The sequence below is a fragment of the Zootoca vivipara genome, chromosome 14 (genome assembly GCF_965207765.1).
Source record: "Zootoca vivipara chromosome 14, rZooViv2.hap1.1, whole genome shotgun sequence".
NCBI lineage: Eukaryota > Metazoa > Chordata > Lepidosauria > Squamata > Lacertidae > Zootoca > Zootoca vivipara.
In genome coordinates this window covers 34,165,698-34,187,148 of record NC_142597.1, presented here as the reverse complement: position 1 = coordinate 34,187,148, position 21,451 = coordinate 34,165,698, and the positions used below count along the sequence as shown (strand labels likewise).

Here is a 21,451-nt window from a genome sequence, read left to right as displayed (position 1 = left end):
TGTATTACCAAATCTCTTGCATTCAGTTGCAAGCTGGGGACATCAACTCCACAGAAGCCTACAAGTGGGTTCTGTTGTGTACATATACTGTAATACATTATTACAGCCACTTTGTGTTCAAAACAAAAACTATGTAACTTTAATTATACTAAGCAGGAAACTTAATCTTTGTATAAAGATTAACATACAGCCAAGTTAATGACTGCTTTTGTATCTATCCGCAGCTTTATCTCTAAGAACTTTCATCCTGTACCGTACCTGGAAACTGTCCTTCAGAGACTTAGAAACCGTTTGCTAATTTTTGGGGTTCTTTAATTGTGAAAGGTTGAGATTTACAGAGAATAAAGGTACCTATTTAAATGTATTCATAACTGTAATGGACCCTGAAGAATCCCAGAACTGGACATCTATTCCTTGAAAGGGATAGCCCCATCCAGGGCAAGTATACAGACTAATTCATGAACCTGGGACTGACCCATTCATAGGATTTCCATCTTACTAGGAGTCACAGTTTATTAGCACTTATCGAACCTATAATTACATGCAGGCACTGGTTTAGGACGTGCAAATGGCAATTCCTGATTCAGAAGCTGCAGAGAAATACAACTGGGTGTCATCAGCACCCTAGCTACACTTTGTTCCAAAACTCCTAATGACAATCTCCAGCTGCTTCAGATATATACCAGTATATAGTCAACAGCATCACCGGGGGGGGGGGGGGAATCCTACCCTATAGCGGCTGCCAAGGGGCAGAGGCACATTTGCCCAGTACTAGTCTCTGGAACCAAACCAGTATTGAGGAGAGAAACCACTGTAAAACATTGTCCCCAACTAACAGGGAACCATGGTCAAGCATAGCAAAAGATGATGAGGAACACAGGGATCCTACAATGCTGTACTCCCCTTGTCCTTCTCCCAAAAAAGTCATCTATCGGCAAAACCAAATGAGATAATATCCTAATACTGGATCTCAAGTCAGGCTAGAATGAGCCAATACAATCAGTGTCATCGAAGGGTGTCTGCAGCTGATTTGCCACCACCTGCTTTAAGCAAAACAAACCAGAATTCCTGGTTTGGACTGAACACTAAACCAAGGGTTGTTGCTTGTTGGCATGCAGCAGAGACTTAACTACAATTTGCCATGATGTGCAAACTGGGCCATGGGGTTGCAGGGCAAACCTCCTGTCTCACTTGTACCATTTACAACTTGTGAGTCGGATTGAAGGATCCTGCTTTTTTATATTTTGTGAATTGCTGCATATATGATACCTTGTCTTGCAAAGCAGCCTCGGATTTGTTTCTGAATGAAGGCGGGGGGGCCCCCCAAAAACAACAACACCAAAGCCATATGCATTACTGTTACTGCCTATCAATATTCTGGGAGCAGGGAGGCTGAGGTTGACATGGAAAGCACAGTCTTAATGGCTGTGCACTCTGAATGAACGCTCTCTACGCTTAAACGCGGGTTGCCGCCACGCATACTTAGGCAGGACTGCTGCTTTGATTTCATTTTTAAAACCCGTGTCGTCGTCCCCGCCGTACCACCCAGCACCCACGATAAGCCGAGGGTTTTCTTTGAGGGGGAGTGGGAAATGTCCTAAACGGGAAAGGGCGGTGTGGCGGGAAAGCCGGTGGGGAGGGGGGACCTCCGAGGCGGGAGTTAGCGAGGAGGATCCTGCGACCTCTCCCTGAGGTAAACCACCTCGCGCTGGCATCCGAGGTGCGGGGGGCGGAAGAGCCGCGCGGCCCGTTTCTGAGGGGCGGCATTGTCTCAAAAACCTAGGAGAGGGGCAGTGAGAAGCCGGCAGCTGCTCCCCTTGTCTAAGAACAGAAAGATGGTGGCGGGGGGGGGGAGGAGAAATTTCCTCTTCCCACCCCACTCATCTTGAGGTGGGGAGGCGACCAATGCGACCCCCGTCCCGTCCCCCCATGGCTACATAGGTGGCAACGGGAGAAACGGCCCCGGGTTTTTTTTCCCTTCCCCTTCTAAAACACACACAACGCCCGGCACTAACTACAACTCCCGCCATGCCCCGGGAGGGCCCGAGAATGCTTTTCTTGCAGGCGCGCCGCGCAAGGCGCTGCTGGGAAATCGAGTCCGCCCTCCTCCCCGCCGCTAAAGCCACTACCAGTCCGGCGGGGCCTTGGCAGAGGAACGCTGGGCGACGTGCCGCTTCACCTCAGCCTCCTCATCGCGTGCGCGCCTGAGGCGCCTCGAGCGCAGCCATCCCCTCCCCGCAGCCCCGCTCTCCTCCTCGGCCCCGGGGCCCTCTTTTTTTTTTACCTCAGGCGGGCGAAGGGGCTCCTGCTCCTGCCGCCGCCGCCGCCAGGGCTCGGCGTACCGGAAGCTCCGAGGGAGGCCCTCTTGACAAGGCCGGTGGCGGCGGCAAGAGCTACCGGGGTCGGGATGGAGGAGGAGGCGGTGGCGGCCGCCGCTGCTGCTGCTGTTGCCGCCTCCGGAGGACGGGGAGCGGGAGGCGAGCCCGGGGGCTGCTGCGGGTGCAAAGGGGTCCGCGGCTGCCTGTTCTGCGAGGCCGCTCCGCCCCCGCAGGTACCACGCGCGGCATCGGAGGAGGAGGAGTGATGGTGGGAGAAGTGGGTGGGCATTCAGGGGCGAGGGGGAAGGTTTGGAGGAAGCGGGGAGGTGTGTGTGGAAAAAGGGAGGGAGGGAGGGGGAAGGAGCCTTCGCCCCGGAACTCGAGGGGGTGCAGAGTGCAGGCGCCCACCACGCGGGCGGTGAGAAATCGCTGCCATAATAGTACAGTAGTGGATAGGAGGAAAGGGGCAACGAGGAGCCACTTCGCTGCGAGGAAAGGTTTTGGGGGGCTCTTTTAGTTTGGGGGGAAAGGCGCGGGAGAAGTGACACGATCATGGCAGTCATGGAGAAAGTGGGTAGAGGAAAGTGTTTTCCTCTCTCTCTCTCTCTCTCTCACCTAACACTCGAACTCGCGGACATCCCGCGAAGCTGAATATTGGGAGATTCAAGACAGTGATAAGTGGAAAAGGCCCTTCTTCCCCTCAGCACATCGCTAAAACTGGGGGACTCGCTTCCGTTCATTAATGTCCATGAAATGAAATACTGTACTAAGCGAGGATTCTTTCGAAGCGTTGATTCTGTCATGCAAAATAGACCGCTCGGGCGGCTTTGGAACACATTTTTAAAAGGAAAGCCCGACTAGGTTTTCAGATACCTTTCAGTTGAATAACTTGTTAAAGAAATGCCTCCAAGTAACTGATGTGGTAGTTTGAAAGCCTTGTTTATTCTGTTATATTTTACTCCCAAGAAGACCCATTTATCCTAAATAGAACCTAATAGGGCAGACATGTATGTGCAATTTTTAAAAATGTGTTCCCAGTGAGATCCCAAGATTAAAATTTGGGTAGCTCTTAGAATTTTTTTTTGGAAGTTTTCAATTGTAACTTTTTTGCAATTTTAAAGTACAGTGGTACCTCGGGTTACGAACTCTTAGAATTTTGAAGTGTCAGGCATAGCTCTAGTGGCTTTAGCCCAAACGTAGCAGAGTTTTCCTGCACAGCACAGAAGCTAGTTGAGGTGGAAGTGACTAGTCGGCTAGACGCAGAATAACTATTTACAGGATTTATTAAAAGAAAATAAAAGCAGCAGAGTTTCTGCATACAAAGCAAAGCAAAACAAATCCTTACTCTTTCTCTCTCCAACCATATACACAGCACTTCTACTCCTAACACCTAACAAAAACCAACTGTGCTAGCATTCCTTGATAACAGAGTTCAGTGCTGGTCGTTAACCAATCAGAAGAGAGTAGTTTCTAGGTCAGGCAGACCTTGGCTTTCTGTCAAGAGTAAATTGACACTGCCTTGAGTTAATTGTGTGAAGCCAGAATCTGTAAGTTTCCCATGAGAACCAATTAACCAATTAACAGAAACTGAACACCCCCTCACAGATTCTGTTGGACAATTAACATCTATTAACACCTGTGTAGGAACTTTTACTGTTCACTCATTTTTCCAGCAAACCTAAACCCTTGCACATTTGCTTGTTCTTTATCTTTGCCAATGGTTTAGTTAACACATCTGCCACATTTTCTTCACTTGATACATAAGTACATGTGATTACATTGTCTTGTACACTGCAACGTACATTTTGGTATTTTACAGCGATATGTTTGGAACGTGACTTGAAACCCTCTGTTTTACTTAAGGTTATACAAGCCTGATTATCAATGTAAACTTGTACTGGTTCTCCACAATTTACATTTAAATCTGCTAACAAACGCTTGAAATAAACCACCTCGTTGCACAATTCACTCAATGCGGCGTACTCAGATTCCGTTGATGACACACTTACGACGTTCTGCTTGCGCGATCGCCAGCTGATTAAAGCTCCACCGAACATTATGACTAATCCTGTGACAGATTTTCTATCTGGCAAATTTCCCCAGTCACTATCACAGTAGCAACTCAACATTTCATCCTCTGAAGAATTTAGTTGTAACATATAGCCAATTGTCTGTTTGAGGTATCTCAGAACTTGCTTTAGCCCTTTCCAGGCATTTAGTGTAGGTTTTGAGACCAATCTACTTAGTATGCCTACTGCATAGCTAATATCAGGTCTGGACCATTGTGCTAGATACAATAGACTTCCAATTACAGAATGATATACATCAGGATGTTCAAATACAGGACTCTCATCTGTATGAAGTGTTTTTATGAAACCTGGATCCATAGGTACTGCTGCCCCTTTGCAATCCTGCATCCTGTACGTAGTCAGTAGCTGTTTAATTTTGTTCTGCTGACTAATTAGGCAGCTGCCATCTTGGGCCCAGCACACTTCCAACCCTAGATATGCCCGAACAGGGCCTAAGTCCTTCACTTTGAACTTACCTCACAATTGCTTGGCAAACCTTTTAGTTTGTTTGTCTGTCTTGCAAGCATACAATACGTCATCTACATAGAGCAGACAAAACTCTTGATTACTGCCTGTACCACGTACATAAACACAATTGTCAGCTGTACTCTGCTTGAAACCAAATGACACTAAGGCCTCATGAAAACATTTGTTCCAAGATCTTGCAGCCTGTTTGAGCCCATATAGAGATTTGTTTAATTTCAGCACTCTATTGGAACCTGTCTCATAACCAGGCGGTTCAGCTAGATACAGGTCTTCTGATAATGATGCATGTAAATATGCAGGCTGTATGTCAAAATGATTTAACTGGAGTTTTCTCTTTGCTCCAAGCGTTAGAATCAGCCTTACACTGTCCCCCTTAGCGGTAGGGGAAAAAGTCTCGTCATAATCTTTTCCAGGCCTCTGAGAGTATCCCTGAGCCACTAAACGAGCTTTATATTTGTACCCTCCTGTCACCAGTGCTTTAAGTTTGTACACCCACCTGCAGCCTACAATCTTTGCCCCCTCAGGTGCTGCTACTGGTGTAAAAACCTTGTGCTCATTCAAAGAAGACATCTCTTCCTCCATTGCCTGTTTCCAAAGCTCTGCCTCCTCTTTTGGTAACTTTAACACCTCCTGAAAACTCTTGGGCTCTGCAATTACACTAAACACATTTGCAGTATCTGGAGAAAACCGCTCTGGAGGCACTCCTTTGTTTTGTCTTTTAGATCTTCTGGGAGAAAATTTTTCTTCTGACCCACTTTCCTCCTCAGAACTATGACCTCTCTTCTGTTGCTTAGCAACTGGTCTCTGGCTAATTGCACTTTCTTGAGAGCTCTTATCTGAACTTTCCTCCCCCTCAGACTCTGATTCTCTATGTTTACCTTCAGAGTCACGAAGCCCCTGGGAAGGTTCAAACCAAACCTCAGTATTGGCATGTAGTCTCTCCCAGCCACTATGTTCACAAAAACTGGCATTCCTGGAGATCACAATGCCATTTGTCCCTTCAGCAAAGCGGAAACCTTTTCCTAGCTCCTGGTAGCCCACAAACACTAACTGTTTGGTCTTAGGATCTCCCTTCTTTCTCATTTGTTTTGGAATTAATACCCAGGCTTTTGACCCAAACACATGCAAGTGGTCAATTTTGGTTTTTTTGCCAAACAATTTAAAGTACGGAGTTGTCCCTATTGTTTGATGAAAGAGCCTATTTTGGAAATAACACGCGGTGAGCATGCTCTCCCCCCAATAAGACATGGGCAAATCAGCATCATCAAGCATGGCAAACATCATTTCTTGAAGAGGTCTGTGTTTTCGCTCCGCAATGCCGTTCTCTTCCGGGGAAAAAACGTTCGTTTTTCTATGCCCAATGCCACGCTTCTGTAACCAATCTCTAAAAGCATTAGACATAAATTCCCCACCTCTGTCCGTCTGAATCCTTCTGAGTTTAAGGGACAGAAACCTTTCCACAGATGCCACCCAGCCTTTAAATTTAGTGAACACGTCACCCTTATGCTTCATTGGATAACACCAAGTGTAACGTGTCGCGTCATCAACAATTGTTAGCGAAAAACGTGATCCACCCCTGCTTACAGCAAATGGACCAACCACGTCCATGTGGACTAGCTGTAGCGGTGACTCACTAACTCTATCACTCCTGGGGTAAGAGACTCTGTGGGTTTTAACCTTTTTACAAATATTGCAGTCAAGGTACAGGTTACAACTCTTTAAATTGCACCCATCAGCCAATTCAGACATTTTCAGTACACTTTTCCAGCCAGCATGCCCCATTTTCCTGTGCAATAAGTGCACACAGTTGTCATGTATAGCTTTGTTGCTCACTGCAGGCTGAGATTTACTGACCACTGCTGCAACTTGAGATCCTGCTTTAAGCCAAAACAAGCCTCCTTCTGACTTAGCAGTGCCTAAAATCTCACCAGCCTTCTTAATCATGCAACTGTCTCCTTCAAAATGCACTTTAAACCCAGCTTTTAGCAAACAATCTACAGACATCAGATTGCTCCTTAATGAAGGCACACACAGTACATTTTGCAGGCATTCACGCAGACAAGGAACAAAAACTGCACCCCCCGAAATCACTTCAGAAGTACTTCCGTCTGCTAGAGCCACCTGGCTGCGCTGTGCCGAGTTCTTGGAAACAAACAATTCATCTGAATTTACAATGTGCCGAGACGCTCCCGAATCGACCACCCAGACAGCTTGTTTCTCCTCAGCAATCTTGACCTCGGCGGTCACCAGCTGAGCCAATTGTTTTCGTTTGAAGAATTTCTTTTTATGCTGCTGCTGCTGCTGCTGATCTCGTCTCTGCTCCTGCACCGGCCGCTGAGACTTGACCAACTCCGGACATTGATGTTTTAGATGCGCTGAAGACCCACATCGGAAACAACGCCTAACGGCAAATGCTGACTCCTCACCGGCACGCTGCTGCTGCTTCATCTCTGGTACGGTATGAGAACTCCTTTCAAACCGCCCGCTTGTAGAAGCCTCTGCAGCCAACGACCTTTCTTGCTTCTTCTGCCATTCTTCAATCAAACGCCCAGTAACATAACTGACTGTTAAATCATCCTCTTTCATTGCTTCTAGAGACATAACAAGATTATCCCAGCTTTCAGGGAGAGAGCTCAGAATGATAGCCACCTTCTCCTGCTGGTCTAACGCACAGTCTCTTTCCTGAAGCGCAACAAACTTTAACTGCAGACTGTGTAGGTGTTCCTGCATTGTAACCCCAGGCTGTAACATTGCCTTGTACAATGCCTTGCGAATAAACAGCTTGGAAACCGCTGTCTCACACACATGGAGTTCTTTAAGTGCTTGCCACACACCTCTAGCTGTCTTGATTCCCCTCACATACGGCAACTGGGAATCTTCCAGCCCCAAGACAATTGTGGCCCTTGCTCTTTGGTCTTTATCAAGGTCTTCATCATCAGGCTTCGCAGGAAACTTACTCACCACTTGCCAGAGATGATCCCTCTGCAGCACTGCCTGCATGCGTTCCGACCACAGCAAGTAATTGGAGTCATTCAGACGCTCAAAAGCCATCTGAACTGGTTGTGAGGCCATCTTGAGAGCGATGTCCCTGGAACCTGGAACCAGCTACTCACGGCCACTGAGAGAGAACAGGAACCACAGCACCCAGCACTCACACGCTGCAGCTGTCGTCCTTGAGTCCACTGCGTCTCCAGCTCACGACAGTCAGGAACCAGCCAGTGTCCTTCCGCTGCACCAACGCCACAGGAACAACGACTTCTGGAACTACTGGAACCTCTCCGCTTACGCTGACACCACCACAACTCAGGCTGGCAGCACTGGGCCCATAACCTCTTAGAATTTTGAAGTGTCAGGCATAGCTCTAGTGGCTTTAGCCCAAACGTAGCAGAGTTTTCCTGCACAGCACAGAAGCTAGTTGAGGTGGAAGTGACTAGTCGGCTAGACGCAGAATAACTATTTACAGGATTTATTAAAAGAAAATAAAAGCAGCAGAGTTTCTGCATACAAAGCAAAGCAAAACAAATCCTTACTCTTTCTCTCTCCAACCATATACACAGCACTTCTACTCCTAACACCTAACAAAAACCAACTGTGCTAGCATTCCTTGATAACAGAGTTCAGTGCTGGTCGTTAACCAATCAGAAGAGAGTAGTTTCTAGGTCAGGCAGACCTTGGCTTTCTGCCAAGAGTAAATTGACACTGCCATGAGTTAATTGTGTGAAGCCAGAATCTGTAAGTTTCCCATGAGAACCAATTAACCAATTAACAGAAACTGAACTCCCATCATAACTCAGATGGGATGAGACATTAAATTTTTAGATTTAAACTTTTTAGTCCCAGCCTCCCTCCCTGGCTCACTGTAAGCGGCTCCCACTTTACAGCGAGCTGGGGAGGGAGGGAGGGGGACGGACAGGAGCCATGGCTCCAGAGAGGACAAGATGACTCGGGGTACTTGGAAATCACGGGATGGGGGCACAGAGGTGTAGGAAAGGGGGCGGACCACCCCAGGTTTCATCACTGAGGGGGTGACATTCAGTGCCCGCCCGTGACTCCCAAGCCTACCCCGAGCTGTCGATGTGGGGGAGGGGGTGACAAAAATCCACACCGGGTACCACCTGGGCTTGCTACGCCTCTGCCCCTTCTGTGATGTATGTATGATGTTTCTGGGAGTGGTCTGGAGTTTGAGGGTACGCAGTTTCAAAAGTCTACATAAGGGCGGGTACACCTTTGTTCTGGGTTCTCCTCTCTCCTGCGTGTGGGGGGAGCACCCTGTTGCAACAAGTTTAATAAAGATCAGGCTTACTAGCTGCTTTGCTTCTCAATATTCTCTGGTTGGCCTCTGCTATTTTCTCCTACCGATAGGGAACCCACTTAAGGACTCTATATGGGCTCTTGGATACCCCATAAGGGAAAAAGGGCATATTTTGTTTACAACAATTTTTACACAGGATGATGACAAAACTATCGACAAATCAGATAACACATCTGTGGGTATACAGAAGTGACCTGTGGTTTGAGGGGAGATCCCTTGTTTAAATTATGAGGAGTATCTGTGCCTGAGATCTATGTTTTGCACCAGGGCAGCACATCTCCCTGATATTTTAAGTCATTTCTCCTGTGGTAACATGTTGGCAACTCCAGTATGCAGAGTGCATTATCCTGTAATGAAAAGTACTAATAATTACAATAACCACAATAACCATATTCACACCTCAAGATGCAAAGCTACCACTTAAAATAACAATAATGTTCACAACCCATGGAGTATGGGGACAACCCAGGTCACTTCATGCTCAGCCCCAGGAGAAAATGCACAGTGCCTTCCCCTCATCAATAATCAGTAGTGTCATAGGCTGTACTGCTTGCATTCTTTAACCTTTATTAAAAAATTCCTTCAGTAGCACCTTAAAGACCAACTAAGTTTATATTTTGGTATGAGCTTTCGTGTGCATGCACACTTCTTCAGATATCTGAAGAACCAACACGGAACCAACAGACCAACACGGCTACCTACCTGTAACTTTAACCTTTATTGTTTGCCTTTCTTTTACAATGGAAAAGACCAAGGAGGGCTTCCACCAGAAGTTATAAAACAATCAACCTATAAAACATCAAAGACAGACATGAACCACCACCAAGGGTGGTGCATTCAATCATGTCAACACACAAAAGCCGAAGCTACTGTCCAATATGTACACCAGTTAGCCCTAAGTAAGGCACAAGTGAGGAACTATTAAGAATAAATCTAAGTGCTGGAGGTGCAACGCAGAAAAAAGGGTCTCTAATACAGTACATATGTGGTGGAAGTGTCCGGAAATATGTAGGTATTGGAATAACATCTATGAAGAACTTTTAAAAATGTCAAAATGTACACTTAAAAAAAGACCGGAAATGTTTTTACTAAATATAATACCAGAGGATATTAAAACCACAAAAAGAAGATTGTTAATGTATGGAATTGAAGCAGCAAGAGTCCTGGTCGCGAGAAATTGGAAAAATGAAAACACACCCAGCATAATGGACTGGCAAACTTTAATGATAGAATATTTACAGTTAGCAAAAACCACTGAAAGAATAAGAGGACAGATGAAACAAAAAACACAGAAGGAATGGAGGATGTTTGATGAGTATTTAAAAAGTAATGGTATACCAAGAATCCTAATGGCAGACTAAAGCTGAACCTAACTTTAACTCAAAAATAAATGTAAACAGAAATCCAGAACTGTGCGATAAGGTTAATATATAGATTATACTTTAGAGAGAATAATTGGAAGTCACCACAAAGGAGGTGTGGATTGTACATATAGAGAGATGTAATGGTTTTCCCCCCTTGTTTTTTTGTATATTAAATGTATGTATGTGTGTGTCTATGTTTTTAAAGAAAGAAATTTTTTAAAAATATTTTTTTTTAAAGGGCACAAGTGAGGAACTTGTGATTAGGTTCCAACTTCTATCATTCCACAAGTTTTTTCTTTTTCTTTTAGTTTCTTCAAACTAACAAGGGCCCCTTCTGAAATAACGTTTTCCACATGCTCAAGTGGCATACATGGGCAGATCTACTATGAAACTAATGAAGCTTAAGCTTCAGGGGCCCCAATTCTGGAGGAGCCCCAGAAGTAATTTTAGTCTGTATTGCTTAAAATTTTGGGGTCTAGTAGACCAGTTTGAGTCACATTACTCAAATGGATTGATTTTTTGTTGTATATACTTAAACAATCCCAAAGATTTGAGAGTCAGTAGCACAAATGTTATAAAGGTATTATGATCTGTTGTGGACCAACCCCATTGAAGAAGCTTACAGTAGCTACCCAGACCTTGCCACTGGTTGCAAAGGGGCCCACATGACAGTCCAAGCTTCAGGGCCCCCAAAATGTAGGTCCACCACTGGTGGCATAACACCTTTGGGCTGTAATCCTATGTGGACTTTTCTGGGTTGTAAGCCCTATTTGTCACAGGAGAAGTGCCAATTAAGGTGCATATTATGAACTCTTTTTGCAGCAGAGGTTTGGGGCCAGAACTTACTTGATCAAAAATATTTAGAAGGGCTGTCACAACTAAAGGAAATTTAGGCTGCAATTCTGTACATGCTTCCTTGGGAGAAAGTACCATTGAATTCAATGGGATAGCATTGTCAAACCTATTTCTTTAAGAATTATTACGTCTCAATTGAAGGGAAGTATTTTGCTTTCTATTAAACCTCTTTCACCATCTACTTGACAACAAAATAACTTTACAAACCAAGCATGGTGCATATGAAAATTATTTGTCATACCACTCCTTTGTATAATCCCATTTATCTATATTACAATTATGTTCACCTGTGATAAGGACCCCAAATGCAGAAAGCTTTGAAACCAATTATTTCGATCATTATTTTAACTATGTGGTCAGAAATGACTAATACAGTAACAGAATCAGAAGTAAAACAAATGCTTACTCACTTTGCCTATCAAAAATCTTTTTAAAAAGAATCTTTTCTTTTATCTTGCCACTTTTTAACTTCCTTTTAGTCCCTACAAATGGATAATACGTATCATATGCTATTTCAGGTGTTACCGGTAAGAAGCTCCTTCATCAGAAAAAGTACAGTACGGTATTAAAATAACACTCTGTGATTCGGTAGAGAATTTTAGTATCTCAAAGGCTTCCCTTAAATCATCCTTAAACCTCAAGGAAGATAATGAAATCGTAACAACAATTGTTTTTGTGGAGCAACTTTTAATTCTACAAAAGCACATTGTAGCTGTCACGGAACAACAAAAATTACAGATTTGATCATGCAAATGGGACTACTGCTACCTGTTTCTGTACTTGAGTATCCATACTGAAAATGCAAAAGTCTAATTTGCTGTCTCTCCTTTTCTCAGATAAGTGCAAACTTTGTGTACTGTCCACTGACTGGCTTTGCTGTAGGAGAAAAGGAATCAGAATTTGCAGGCTGGGCCTTTCCGTTTCCAGGAGTCTTTTTACTGGAAGGGTTCATAAGTGCAGATGAAGAATGCAGGATGGTTGAGCTGATGGACTGCAGTGCTTGGAAGCCATCACAGTCTGGCCGAAGAAAACAGGTCTTGTTTTCGAATTGAAATTCCTTCAACCCCAACTTGATTTTTTTAAAGAAATGTGCATGGCTTTCCCCTCTTCCTCATCTCCCTCTTTCTGCTTCAAATGGTGCAGTGGTTAGTGTGTTGGACGAGCATTGGGGCAACGTGAGTTCCAATATCCACATATACAGCATTTCCAATATGACACATGCATACACAGCCTAATTTATTTCTTTTAAAATATTTTGCATGTACCGTATGTATGTATGGCCATCTAGAAGTAGATCTGTGCAATGAATCACCATATTGTTGAAATAACATTGTGATAAGTTACAGGTAGGTAGTCGTGTTGGTATGAGTCGAAACAAAAATAAAAAAACATTCCTTCAGTAGCACCTTAAAGACCAACTAAGTTTTTATTTTGGTATCTTTTCATATAAAGGTAAAGGGACCCCTGACCATTAGGTCCAGTCGGGAACGACTCTGGGGTTGCAGCGCTCATCTCACTTTACTGGCTGAGGGAGCTGGCGTACAGCTTCCAGGTCATGTGGCCAGCATGACTAAGCCGCTTCTGGCCAACCAGAGCAGCACATGGAAATGCCGTTTACCTTCCCACCAGAGCTGTACCTATTTATCTACTTGCGCTTTGACGTGCTTTCGAACTGCTAGGTTGGCAGGAGCAGGGACCGAGCAATGGGAGCTCACCCCATCACCAGGATTCGAACCACCAACCTTCTGATCGGCAAGTTCTAGGCTCTGTGGTTTAGACCACAGCACCACCCACGTCCCCTTATCTTTTCATTTAGGTAAAGATAAAGGTACCCCTGACCATTAGGTCCAGTCACAGATGACTCTGGGGTTGTGGCACTCATCTCGCTCTATAGGCCGAGGGAGTAGGCGTCTGTCCACAGACAGCTTCTGGGTCATGTGGCCAGCATGACTAAGCCGCTTCTGGTTAACCAGAGCAGCGCACGGAAACGCCGTTTACCTTCCTGCCAGAGTGGTACCTATTTATCTACTTGCACTTTGACGTGCTTTCGAACTGCTAGGTTGGCAGGAGCAGGGACCGAGCAACGGGAGCTCACCCCTTCCTGGGGATTCGAACTGCCGACCTTTTGATTGGCAAGCCCTAGGCTCTATGGTTTAGACCACAGCGCCACCAGCACCCCTAATTATGAGGTCTACTAGGAGGAACCCCCCCCCCCAGCTACCCTGTTTCCCCGAAAATAAGACATACCCATAAAATAAGCAGTCGCAGGATTTCTAAGCATTTGCGCAATATAAGCCATACCCCGAAAATGAGACATGGTGATAGGCACAGTTCTGGATGGCGCCAAGGAAGAGGCGAGGCTGGATGTGTAATAAAAATAAGACATCCCCTGAAAATAAGCCGTAGTGTGTCTTCTAGAAGAAAAATATAAGACGGTGTCTTATTTTTGGGGAAATATGGTAAAGTAAACAAAGAACTGGAAAGCACTTATTTCTTCCCTCTCCAGTGAAAAAAAGAGGAAGAGTTTTCATTTTCTGGTGGTGTTTATGTTGTTGGTTCCCCTTAAATAGCTTTCCTCCATATTAAAAAGGGTGTTTTTAAAAAATTAAAGGAGACTAACTTTTTGCTTGCTGGCCCTCCCTCCCTCTGATAAAAAAGGAAAGATTGGTATGATCAGGGCTTGGGGGGGGGGCTTCTGTGGGGGGGGAGAAGATTTAGCTGGCTGCCTTATACTGAATGGGAGGTTGGGTACTGTGAGAATGATGGTGAGGGTGTTTTTCGAAAGCAAATGTGTGTCTACTCACAAGCAAGCCCTACTGAATTCAATGGGGCTTACTCAAAGTAAAGTAGAAGCAAGTTTAGTTCATAAATAAGTTGAAAATGTATTAAATAGAATATATGGAAGTTTATTTAATATTTTTATTAAATCTACTACTTCCTTACATTTTAAGGCCCTCCACCACGCCAGGGAGCCTTGTCAAGGCCCTTGGCTGCTGCAGGGAAGTGTAGCACACCCTCCGCCGCTGTGGGGGAGGTATGGCAGGAGCCTCTGCCTCCGCAGGGAGGCCCAGCAAGCCCCTCCGCCACTGCAGATATATATCATGATACAGTATATCGAGATATTGTGATATTTAGCTGGGGATATATATTGCGATGTTGAAATCCAGATATCACCCAGGCCTATCCCGAAGTACTCTGGGCAGCTTACAGTCATAAAGTGAAATATAGTATGATTAAGTGACAATATGATAAAAACAGCATGCAGTCTTAAATTTCCAGGAATGAGAGAGAACAAAAGCTACTAATTAAAATCAGAAAAGCGGTGGTTTTGGTTTAAATCAGTAAAATCACTTTGTGACCATAAGTAAGGTGCCAGGCCCATCCACTTCCGGGAATGGCATTCCACGCCCAAAGTGTCACTGTTGAAAACACCGCCTCCCTGATGGTTACCTGCCACATGCCAAGAGCCACATGTCACAAGAGCCCCAGAGCACAGCTTCTGAAGAGGATCTTAAGGCTCCGATGGGGATTAGATGGGGGAAACATGATGTTCAAAGCTATTGCTTTAGTTATATGCAGGTTCTATCAAGGGACAGCTGTACTTAATAAACCGCACTGGTAGTGCTTGTAAGGTGGGTCAGTATTATTATTCTCATACTACCAATTTGTGGACTAAGGAGCAGCTTGTCTGAGGCTTCCTAGAGGCTTCATGGCCAAGGCAAGATTTGAACCAGGAAAAAGTGAAGCAGTGCTTTGTTACCAGCTCAAGTAACTGATTCTCTTCCTCCTCCTCCTTCCAATAGGACTATGGCCCCAAAGTGAATTTCAAGAAGCGCAAGTTGAAAGCAGGCGGTTTTGCTGGCTTGCCCAGCTTCAGCCAGGAGATTGTGACTCGAATGAGAAGCCATTCTGTGCTCAAGGACTTCTCTCCAGTCGAGCAGTGCAACTTGGATTATGGCCCTGAGAGAGGGTCTGCTATTGACCCCCACTGGGATGATTGGTGGGTTTGGGGGGAACGCCTGGTTAGCTTAAACTTGCTTTCAGCAACTGTGCTCTCCATGTCTTGTGACTCAGAGGATCATATCCAGTTATTTCCAGCCTTTCTTCAAGACAGCAAGCAGGTAGACAGCTCTTTGACCCATGCTGTTTCTCAGGAGCATTTGCCTAAAGAGTCTACTTCTTTAGGATTCAGAAGCACCACCAAGTGGGGAACTGATCCTTCTTCCCCCACAAGGTCAGTTTCGTCTAAAGAGGTCGTTGTCGCCATTCACTTACCTCAGAGATCCCTAGTGGTTTTGTATGGACCCGCTCGCTATAGATGGAAACATGCCATTTATCGCAATCATATTAAAAGCCGCCGTATCTGCATCACCTTCAGAGAATTGTCTGCGGAGTTCAGTCTTGGAGGAGAACAGGAAGAATTGGGTCAAAAGCTCCTAAAAACGGCTCTGACATACCAGGGAATACCTGTATAGACATCCATGTGGAGGAACTGAAACTCTTTAACTTGTTTGGGTCCCTGGAAATTAAACTTCAAGGCCTTTCATAAACTTGTGTCGTTTTCTGAGAAGCTGATAATTCTACTAAAGCTGTGGTTTTCAGTGATCTTTCAAGGAACCTTTTGCTCCTCTTCCACCAGCTCTTAGGCATGCACACTGATCTTTCAAGGGACACTGGCAAGACTTCTTGGGTTTTATCGTTCTCTGTGAAAGAGCAGTGTACCCCAGATGTAGATTAACTAAACGTCCATGAAACTTGCACATATATAATAGCTGTAGGGCAAACATCACATGAGATGTTGTCCCATACCAAGTTAAACCATTGCACCGTTTATTTTTAAATGTTGCTGAATTTCTTACAAAACACTCAAGGAAATTAACAATCACCAAAGTTAATGGTTAATTAAGACAAATTGAGAAAGCACGTAAGAAGTTGATGAGGTCAGCAAAGGTGAAGGAACCAGAAATTGGAACAACAGACATGCCTCCTGAAATGAAGTTTTCAGCCTGCACCAGAATACCAATGGAGGCAAGAGAGATTTCCCAAGGTTGTGGGCTCCACAGCCTGGGTCCTGCAGCGGAGAAGGCCCTTGCCTGTGTTTCCACCAACCCTGGGAGGTGGTAGTAAGGTTTTTCTTATAAGCAATTGGATGGAATGCTACCTGCATCCTTTTTCTTGTATCTCCATAAGTAAGAGGCGTAGATTTTCTCGGGCAGTGACACCCCTTGGGTACGCCTTGCTCCACTGTGCCTTGACTCACAGCTCCTGGGACTGAGCACTTTCACTGCTCTGCTTTTAAGATCAATTAACTGGAAACTGAATGTGCTTTACTGTAGATTCTCCCTCAGTAGTCCACGTTCTGCCTGCACACATGGATTGGCAGTTTATATAAAAATAATACAATAAAATCACACTATGTTTTCCCCAAACATAATTTTAGAAAGCTGAGAAAATATATCTTAAAGAAATCCAGCACAGGATCCCAGCTACCTGATAAATAAAAAGGGTGTAAGGCATTTGACAACATGGGACATACTTCCCACCTTGAGGGAAGCCTGCTCCACCCATGCTCCGCTTGCTTGCTGACTAAATTGTAATAGGAAGATCCCCAGACAGCAGGTAGCACCTGTGATTTGACAGTCACCACAACAAGATTCTAGGGGTTGGCCTCAAACAGATGATGAAATCGTGTGCTCTATTGCACCAGTATTCCCCCCCCCCCCGTATGCAGACACGAAACACAGCTTAACATTCACCATGTAATTATATTTGAAAGTGTGAAGAATACCTACCATATATCTCCCCACACAAACAGTATGGATATTTTGCTTTTCTCATGATGACTCAGCTGGCAGCTATGAGAGAGACTGCTGCGGAATGAATAAATAAAGTAGGCATTGAAAGAACTGTGTTTAAAAGTATCTGCTGGTGAAGAGAGGCTGAGAGAACCTATAGAAAGCCCCCCGCCTGCAGGATCACCTGCCTGGCGAAGGACACAGGTGGTACAACTAACAGTTCCATTACTGATTCAGTTAACTATTAAGGAAACAAGAATAGCCCATCTCGTCCAGTATCCCAGCATAATTCAGGGTCCTGTGGAAAATTATGCTAGCAGCTCAGATCTAGTTGTCTGACAGTGCTGGGGGCACCAGGCTGGGTTTTTGAGCAGAACAGGCAGTAGTGGGCCCTGCTAGAGTGTTGGGACCTTGAATGTGAGGTGATGGTGCAAGTCCTATAATTCAGACACCTAATGCAGCTAAAAATAGCACCAGATAGGTAGGTGCCTGCTTGAATATATTTAAAAATCTTTTGATCAAGTGGCACCAACGGGGTGTGTGCATAATGTGTGGAATCTCTCAGGTTGGGAGTTTCACAGTTAAAGCATCCTCATGCCCAGCTCCCACGAGTTGCCACCAAATACATTATTAAGAAAGAAAAAAATGAATTGCTAAAAGAGAGGGCAAATATATTGGTGACATTTGAACATGCTCATTTGTGTGCCTACACTGGCCAGGTGCTAACTCTCTATGGGGAAACATCAGGACCTCTGCTAGTCTCCCTTTTGAAGGACCAGGCAGCCCTTCACACACAGAACTGTCCTCTTAAAAATAGGACACGTGGCCCCTCTGCCTCTTCTAACAGATCACTTTACAAAGGGAGAATCCTTTCTTCCCCCAAACTGCAATTATTCCTCTCAAATCTAGGGTTGGGAACAAGAAATGAGCAACCCCAACAGAAGGAACGAAGTAAAACAACATAAAACAGCAACCATGCTTTGCAATTCCTAGATACGCTAACAGAGGTTTGTGAACTTGCAAAAATGGTTTTTAAATCTACAATTAATAATTTAAGAATGGATTTTGGCGCCTTTGCTACTGCAGTTGTAATAGCCTTAAAAGTACTTAAGAGTTTGACGGAACGTAAGCTGTGACTCTCAGCAATTTATTTTCCAAAAGATCAAGGGTAGAAAGTGAGTTCGATGTGCTTCAGGAATTCAGTGCCTTCGACAGCAGTCTGTACAGCTTTGTTAAGGGGAAGGAGAATTGTTCTATCTATCATGTTGGGAACCAGAATCCAGTAATCAAAGGCGCAAATGAGCAAACAAAAGAACATCCTTGATGAGCCACAATTTATGACAACAGTACAAAAAGGTTTAGCTTGGTCTGCAGAGCAGCTGTGGTTCCATACCACTTTTCATAAGACAGAGAAGTGGTGGGTGTGAGACCTTGGAAACTGGACTGATAGGGATGAGAAGGGCCTCATTAGCTGATTGCAAGGATGAGAGAGGCCTGGTTACCTGAGAAGCGGTTAAGGGAGGGACATCACAGCAGATGGTGATGCCTCAACGAGGCTGGCAGCAGTGGCCTTTATGAGATAATGCTGAAAGGAAGTGCACTTAAAAGACAACAGGGAAGCTTGCAGAGATGCTGCTGGCATTTTGCCCTTACAAAATTTGGGTAAAGAAGGAAATGGGAGAATTCCCACTACTTAGCAATGCAGAAAGTTCTGGCACCGCCTCTGAGCAATATAAAAAGTTGAGGATGGGATCGTACTTGCTCTTCCACTCCCACTTCTCCCCATCCCTTCCCCTATGTTCTTCTGTTCACCCCATTTTCTTGTAGCAATGTAGCTGTGTGTGTGCATGACTTATACTGCTTTATGACTTTGAACACGTCTAGAAAGGTTTAGATATAAATGCTAAAAAGAAGAGGGAAAAGGGCAGCAGATCTAGGTCCTGCTATAAAAAAAAAACCCAAAACTTTGGGTCCTGGGTCACCGCCTAATAATCCCCATTTCCAGATTTAGGGGATTATTCTGAAAGTCATTAGCCTGCAGCTGCTCGCTCACAAGACTCAGCAGAATTAGGCAGAATTATTTATTCCTCCAAAGGTCAACTGTTTTCATTATGGCCAAGAATATGGCCTTTCAAGAAAGACCGCTCTGGATTTTGCACACTTCGGATGGTTCACTGCTTCCACTAATTAGCAGCAAAAGAATTTTGCTCCTGCTTCTAGGTCACCCAGCTCATTGTGCTCTCTCTCACACACCCATTTTTTATTGTGAACTGACACCTATCGCAATGTACAAAAAAATATTTTTCTTCCTAACTGTCCACCCCTTGGTAGCTACTAGTTTTGTTTTTTCGGTTTCTCCATTAATGGCCCCCCTGCCAGCGCCACTCCCATCTGTGCAGCCATTATCTCCAGTACTGTTGGGTAGCAGCCGCTTGCAAACAAAAGCCTTGAACAAAGTCAAGCCATCATTTTGCCTCATCCGGCACATTCTGCTCAAACCAGCAGTGGGTCTTCATGGAAAGCATGAGTTCTGCCACTGAGTTTCATAGCTGCCAAGTTATCCCTTTTTTTAAGGGATTTTCCCTTATGCTGAATAGGCTTCCTCGCGAGAAAAGGGAAAACTTGGCAGCTATGCTGAGTTTTAGCCCTTTTGCTAGGAACTCAAATATGAAAACAAGGTTGGGAGCATGTCCACACACATCTTGGTCCAGTCCTTGAAATATAGTGACTGGATCGTGTCCAAAGGAGGGTGAGGAAGACAGCAAGGGGTAGAGATGTTCCTAGGTATTTTTTATGCATTTTCACTAATACATGCATTTTTAAGCACAATTCCCTCTAGTTTGTACATATTCCTTGGCCAGAGAACTGCACTGCAAATTTCTGAGAACTGCAAATTTCAAAGTGTGTTTCTGTTCGTGTAGTGCAGGCATCCCCAAACTGCGGCCCTCCAGATGTTTTGGCCTACAACTCCCATGATCCCTAGCTAACAGCGCCAGTGGTCGGGGAAGATGGGAATTGTAGTCCAAAACATCTGGAGGGCCAAAGTTTGGGGATGCCTGGCGTAGTATTTCAGAAAGTATGCATTAGGTAGGTTCGCCTATATATGTGAATGGAATCAATTTTTCTACCCTTCCTCTGCTCCAAAGAGTAGGGCACAAACCCACTTCTCAATTATTATTCTGCCCTTTATCACCAGGTGATTCTAGGGTGGGCTATATTAATAAAACAAGAACATACACTATTGCACAGTAAAAGAAATGTGCAATATGACATTAACAAGCATAACAAGATGGCAAAAATAATTTCATCAACTCACTTAATACGTATGCTCCTCCGTATTAAACGTGCAACTTCATCGTATCAGGTGGATGTGTTGTTGAAGGCCTGGTAGAAAAGGAAAGTCTTTAGCTTGTGCTGAAAGCTAAGCAGTGCCAGCACCAGCCATACCGCTGAGCCATACTGGGAATTCTGCACCGCTGAGAAGGTCCTAACTCAGATCAAAACACTGCAGGCTTCACCCAGAGCTGGAATAATGAGGGCTTGCTTTGCTTAAAAGCCTACGCAGGACAATACAGGGAGAGATTGTCTACAAAACTAGACGCTAGGGATTTGTACGCAAGCTCTGAGACCATGAATTGGCAGCATAATTTAACCAGGTCCACGTTGCAAGGAAAAGGATTCCGACTAAACATTAAGGAAGAACTTCCCAGCAGTATGAGCGTTGGAAAGTGGGGAAGAATAACCTTGGAAATTGATGGGCTTGACATCTCTGCTAAGTGGCCCTCCAGTCTGATTTAAAGTGACCGGAGGGCCACTTAGCAGGGATGCTTGAGCAGATTTCCTGCATAGGGAAAGGGTTGGGCTTCATGACCTTTCAGGTCCCTTCCAACTCCGTGACTCTTTGATTTCCCCCAACCCACTGTGCTACAGGTTTATTGACAGCATTTATACACCACCTTTGTAATATTTATCCCACGGTGGTATACAATGAAAATTAAGCAAGTCAGTTTGTGCTACCTGCAGCCCTCCAGCTCCTGGAAGCCTTGTTCTCAAGGAAGCTTGCGACTCCAGACTTTGCATGCTGTTATGCTGCCACGGGAGTCCCACACACTTGCATCACGGCGGCTTTCGGAAGAACTCGCAGATCAAATACATATCAGGCTTGTGATTTGGGCCAAGTGCAGAAATGAGCTCAGGTACCCCACAATCGCACAAGCCTTTCCCCGACTCTAAAGGACTTCAAAGAGGTGAC

The 21,451-nt window shown here is 44.9% G+C and overlaps 2 protein-coding genes and 1 long non-coding RNA gene across 6 annotated transcripts in view; 1 reads left to right on the top strand and 2 right to left on the bottom strand.

Annotated features, from left to right (window-relative positions):
* Window positions 1-2,423, bottom strand: part of LRWD1 (leucine rich repeats and WD repeat domain containing 1) — a 31,723-nt gene extending 29,300 nt beyond the window's left edge. For all 4 annotated transcript variants that reach the window (XM_035139117.3, XM_035139118.3, XM_035139119.3 and 1 more), the window contains exon 1: window positions 2,285-2,423. The gene's annotated coding sequence lies outside the window, so the exon portion shown is untranslated. The remainder of the gene's footprint in view (window positions 1-2,284) is intronic.
* ALKBH4 (alkB homolog 4, lysine demethylase) lies at window positions 2,408-15,954 on the top strand. The gene is made up of 3 exons (XM_035139122.3): window positions 2,408-2,551; window positions 12,241-12,438; window positions 15,208-15,954. Exons 1-3 carry the CDS (start codon window positions 2,408-2,410, stop codon window positions 15,877-15,879), a joined length of 1,014 nt encoding a protein of 337 aa, XP_034995013.1. The 3' UTR covers window positions 15,880-15,954.
* A 1,202-nt stretch (window positions 15,955-17,156) lies between these two features.
* Window positions 17,157-21,329, bottom strand: LOC148683568 (uncharacterized). Its single transcript, XR_015946987.1, has 3 exons — window positions 21,217-21,329; window positions 20,516-20,583; window positions 17,157-17,274 (listed from the first exon to the last, which is right to left on the bottom strand). It is a non-coding gene; the product is annotated as an uncharacterized LOC148683568 (long non-coding RNA).
* Between the last annotated feature and the right edge of the window lie 122 nt (window positions 21,330-21,451).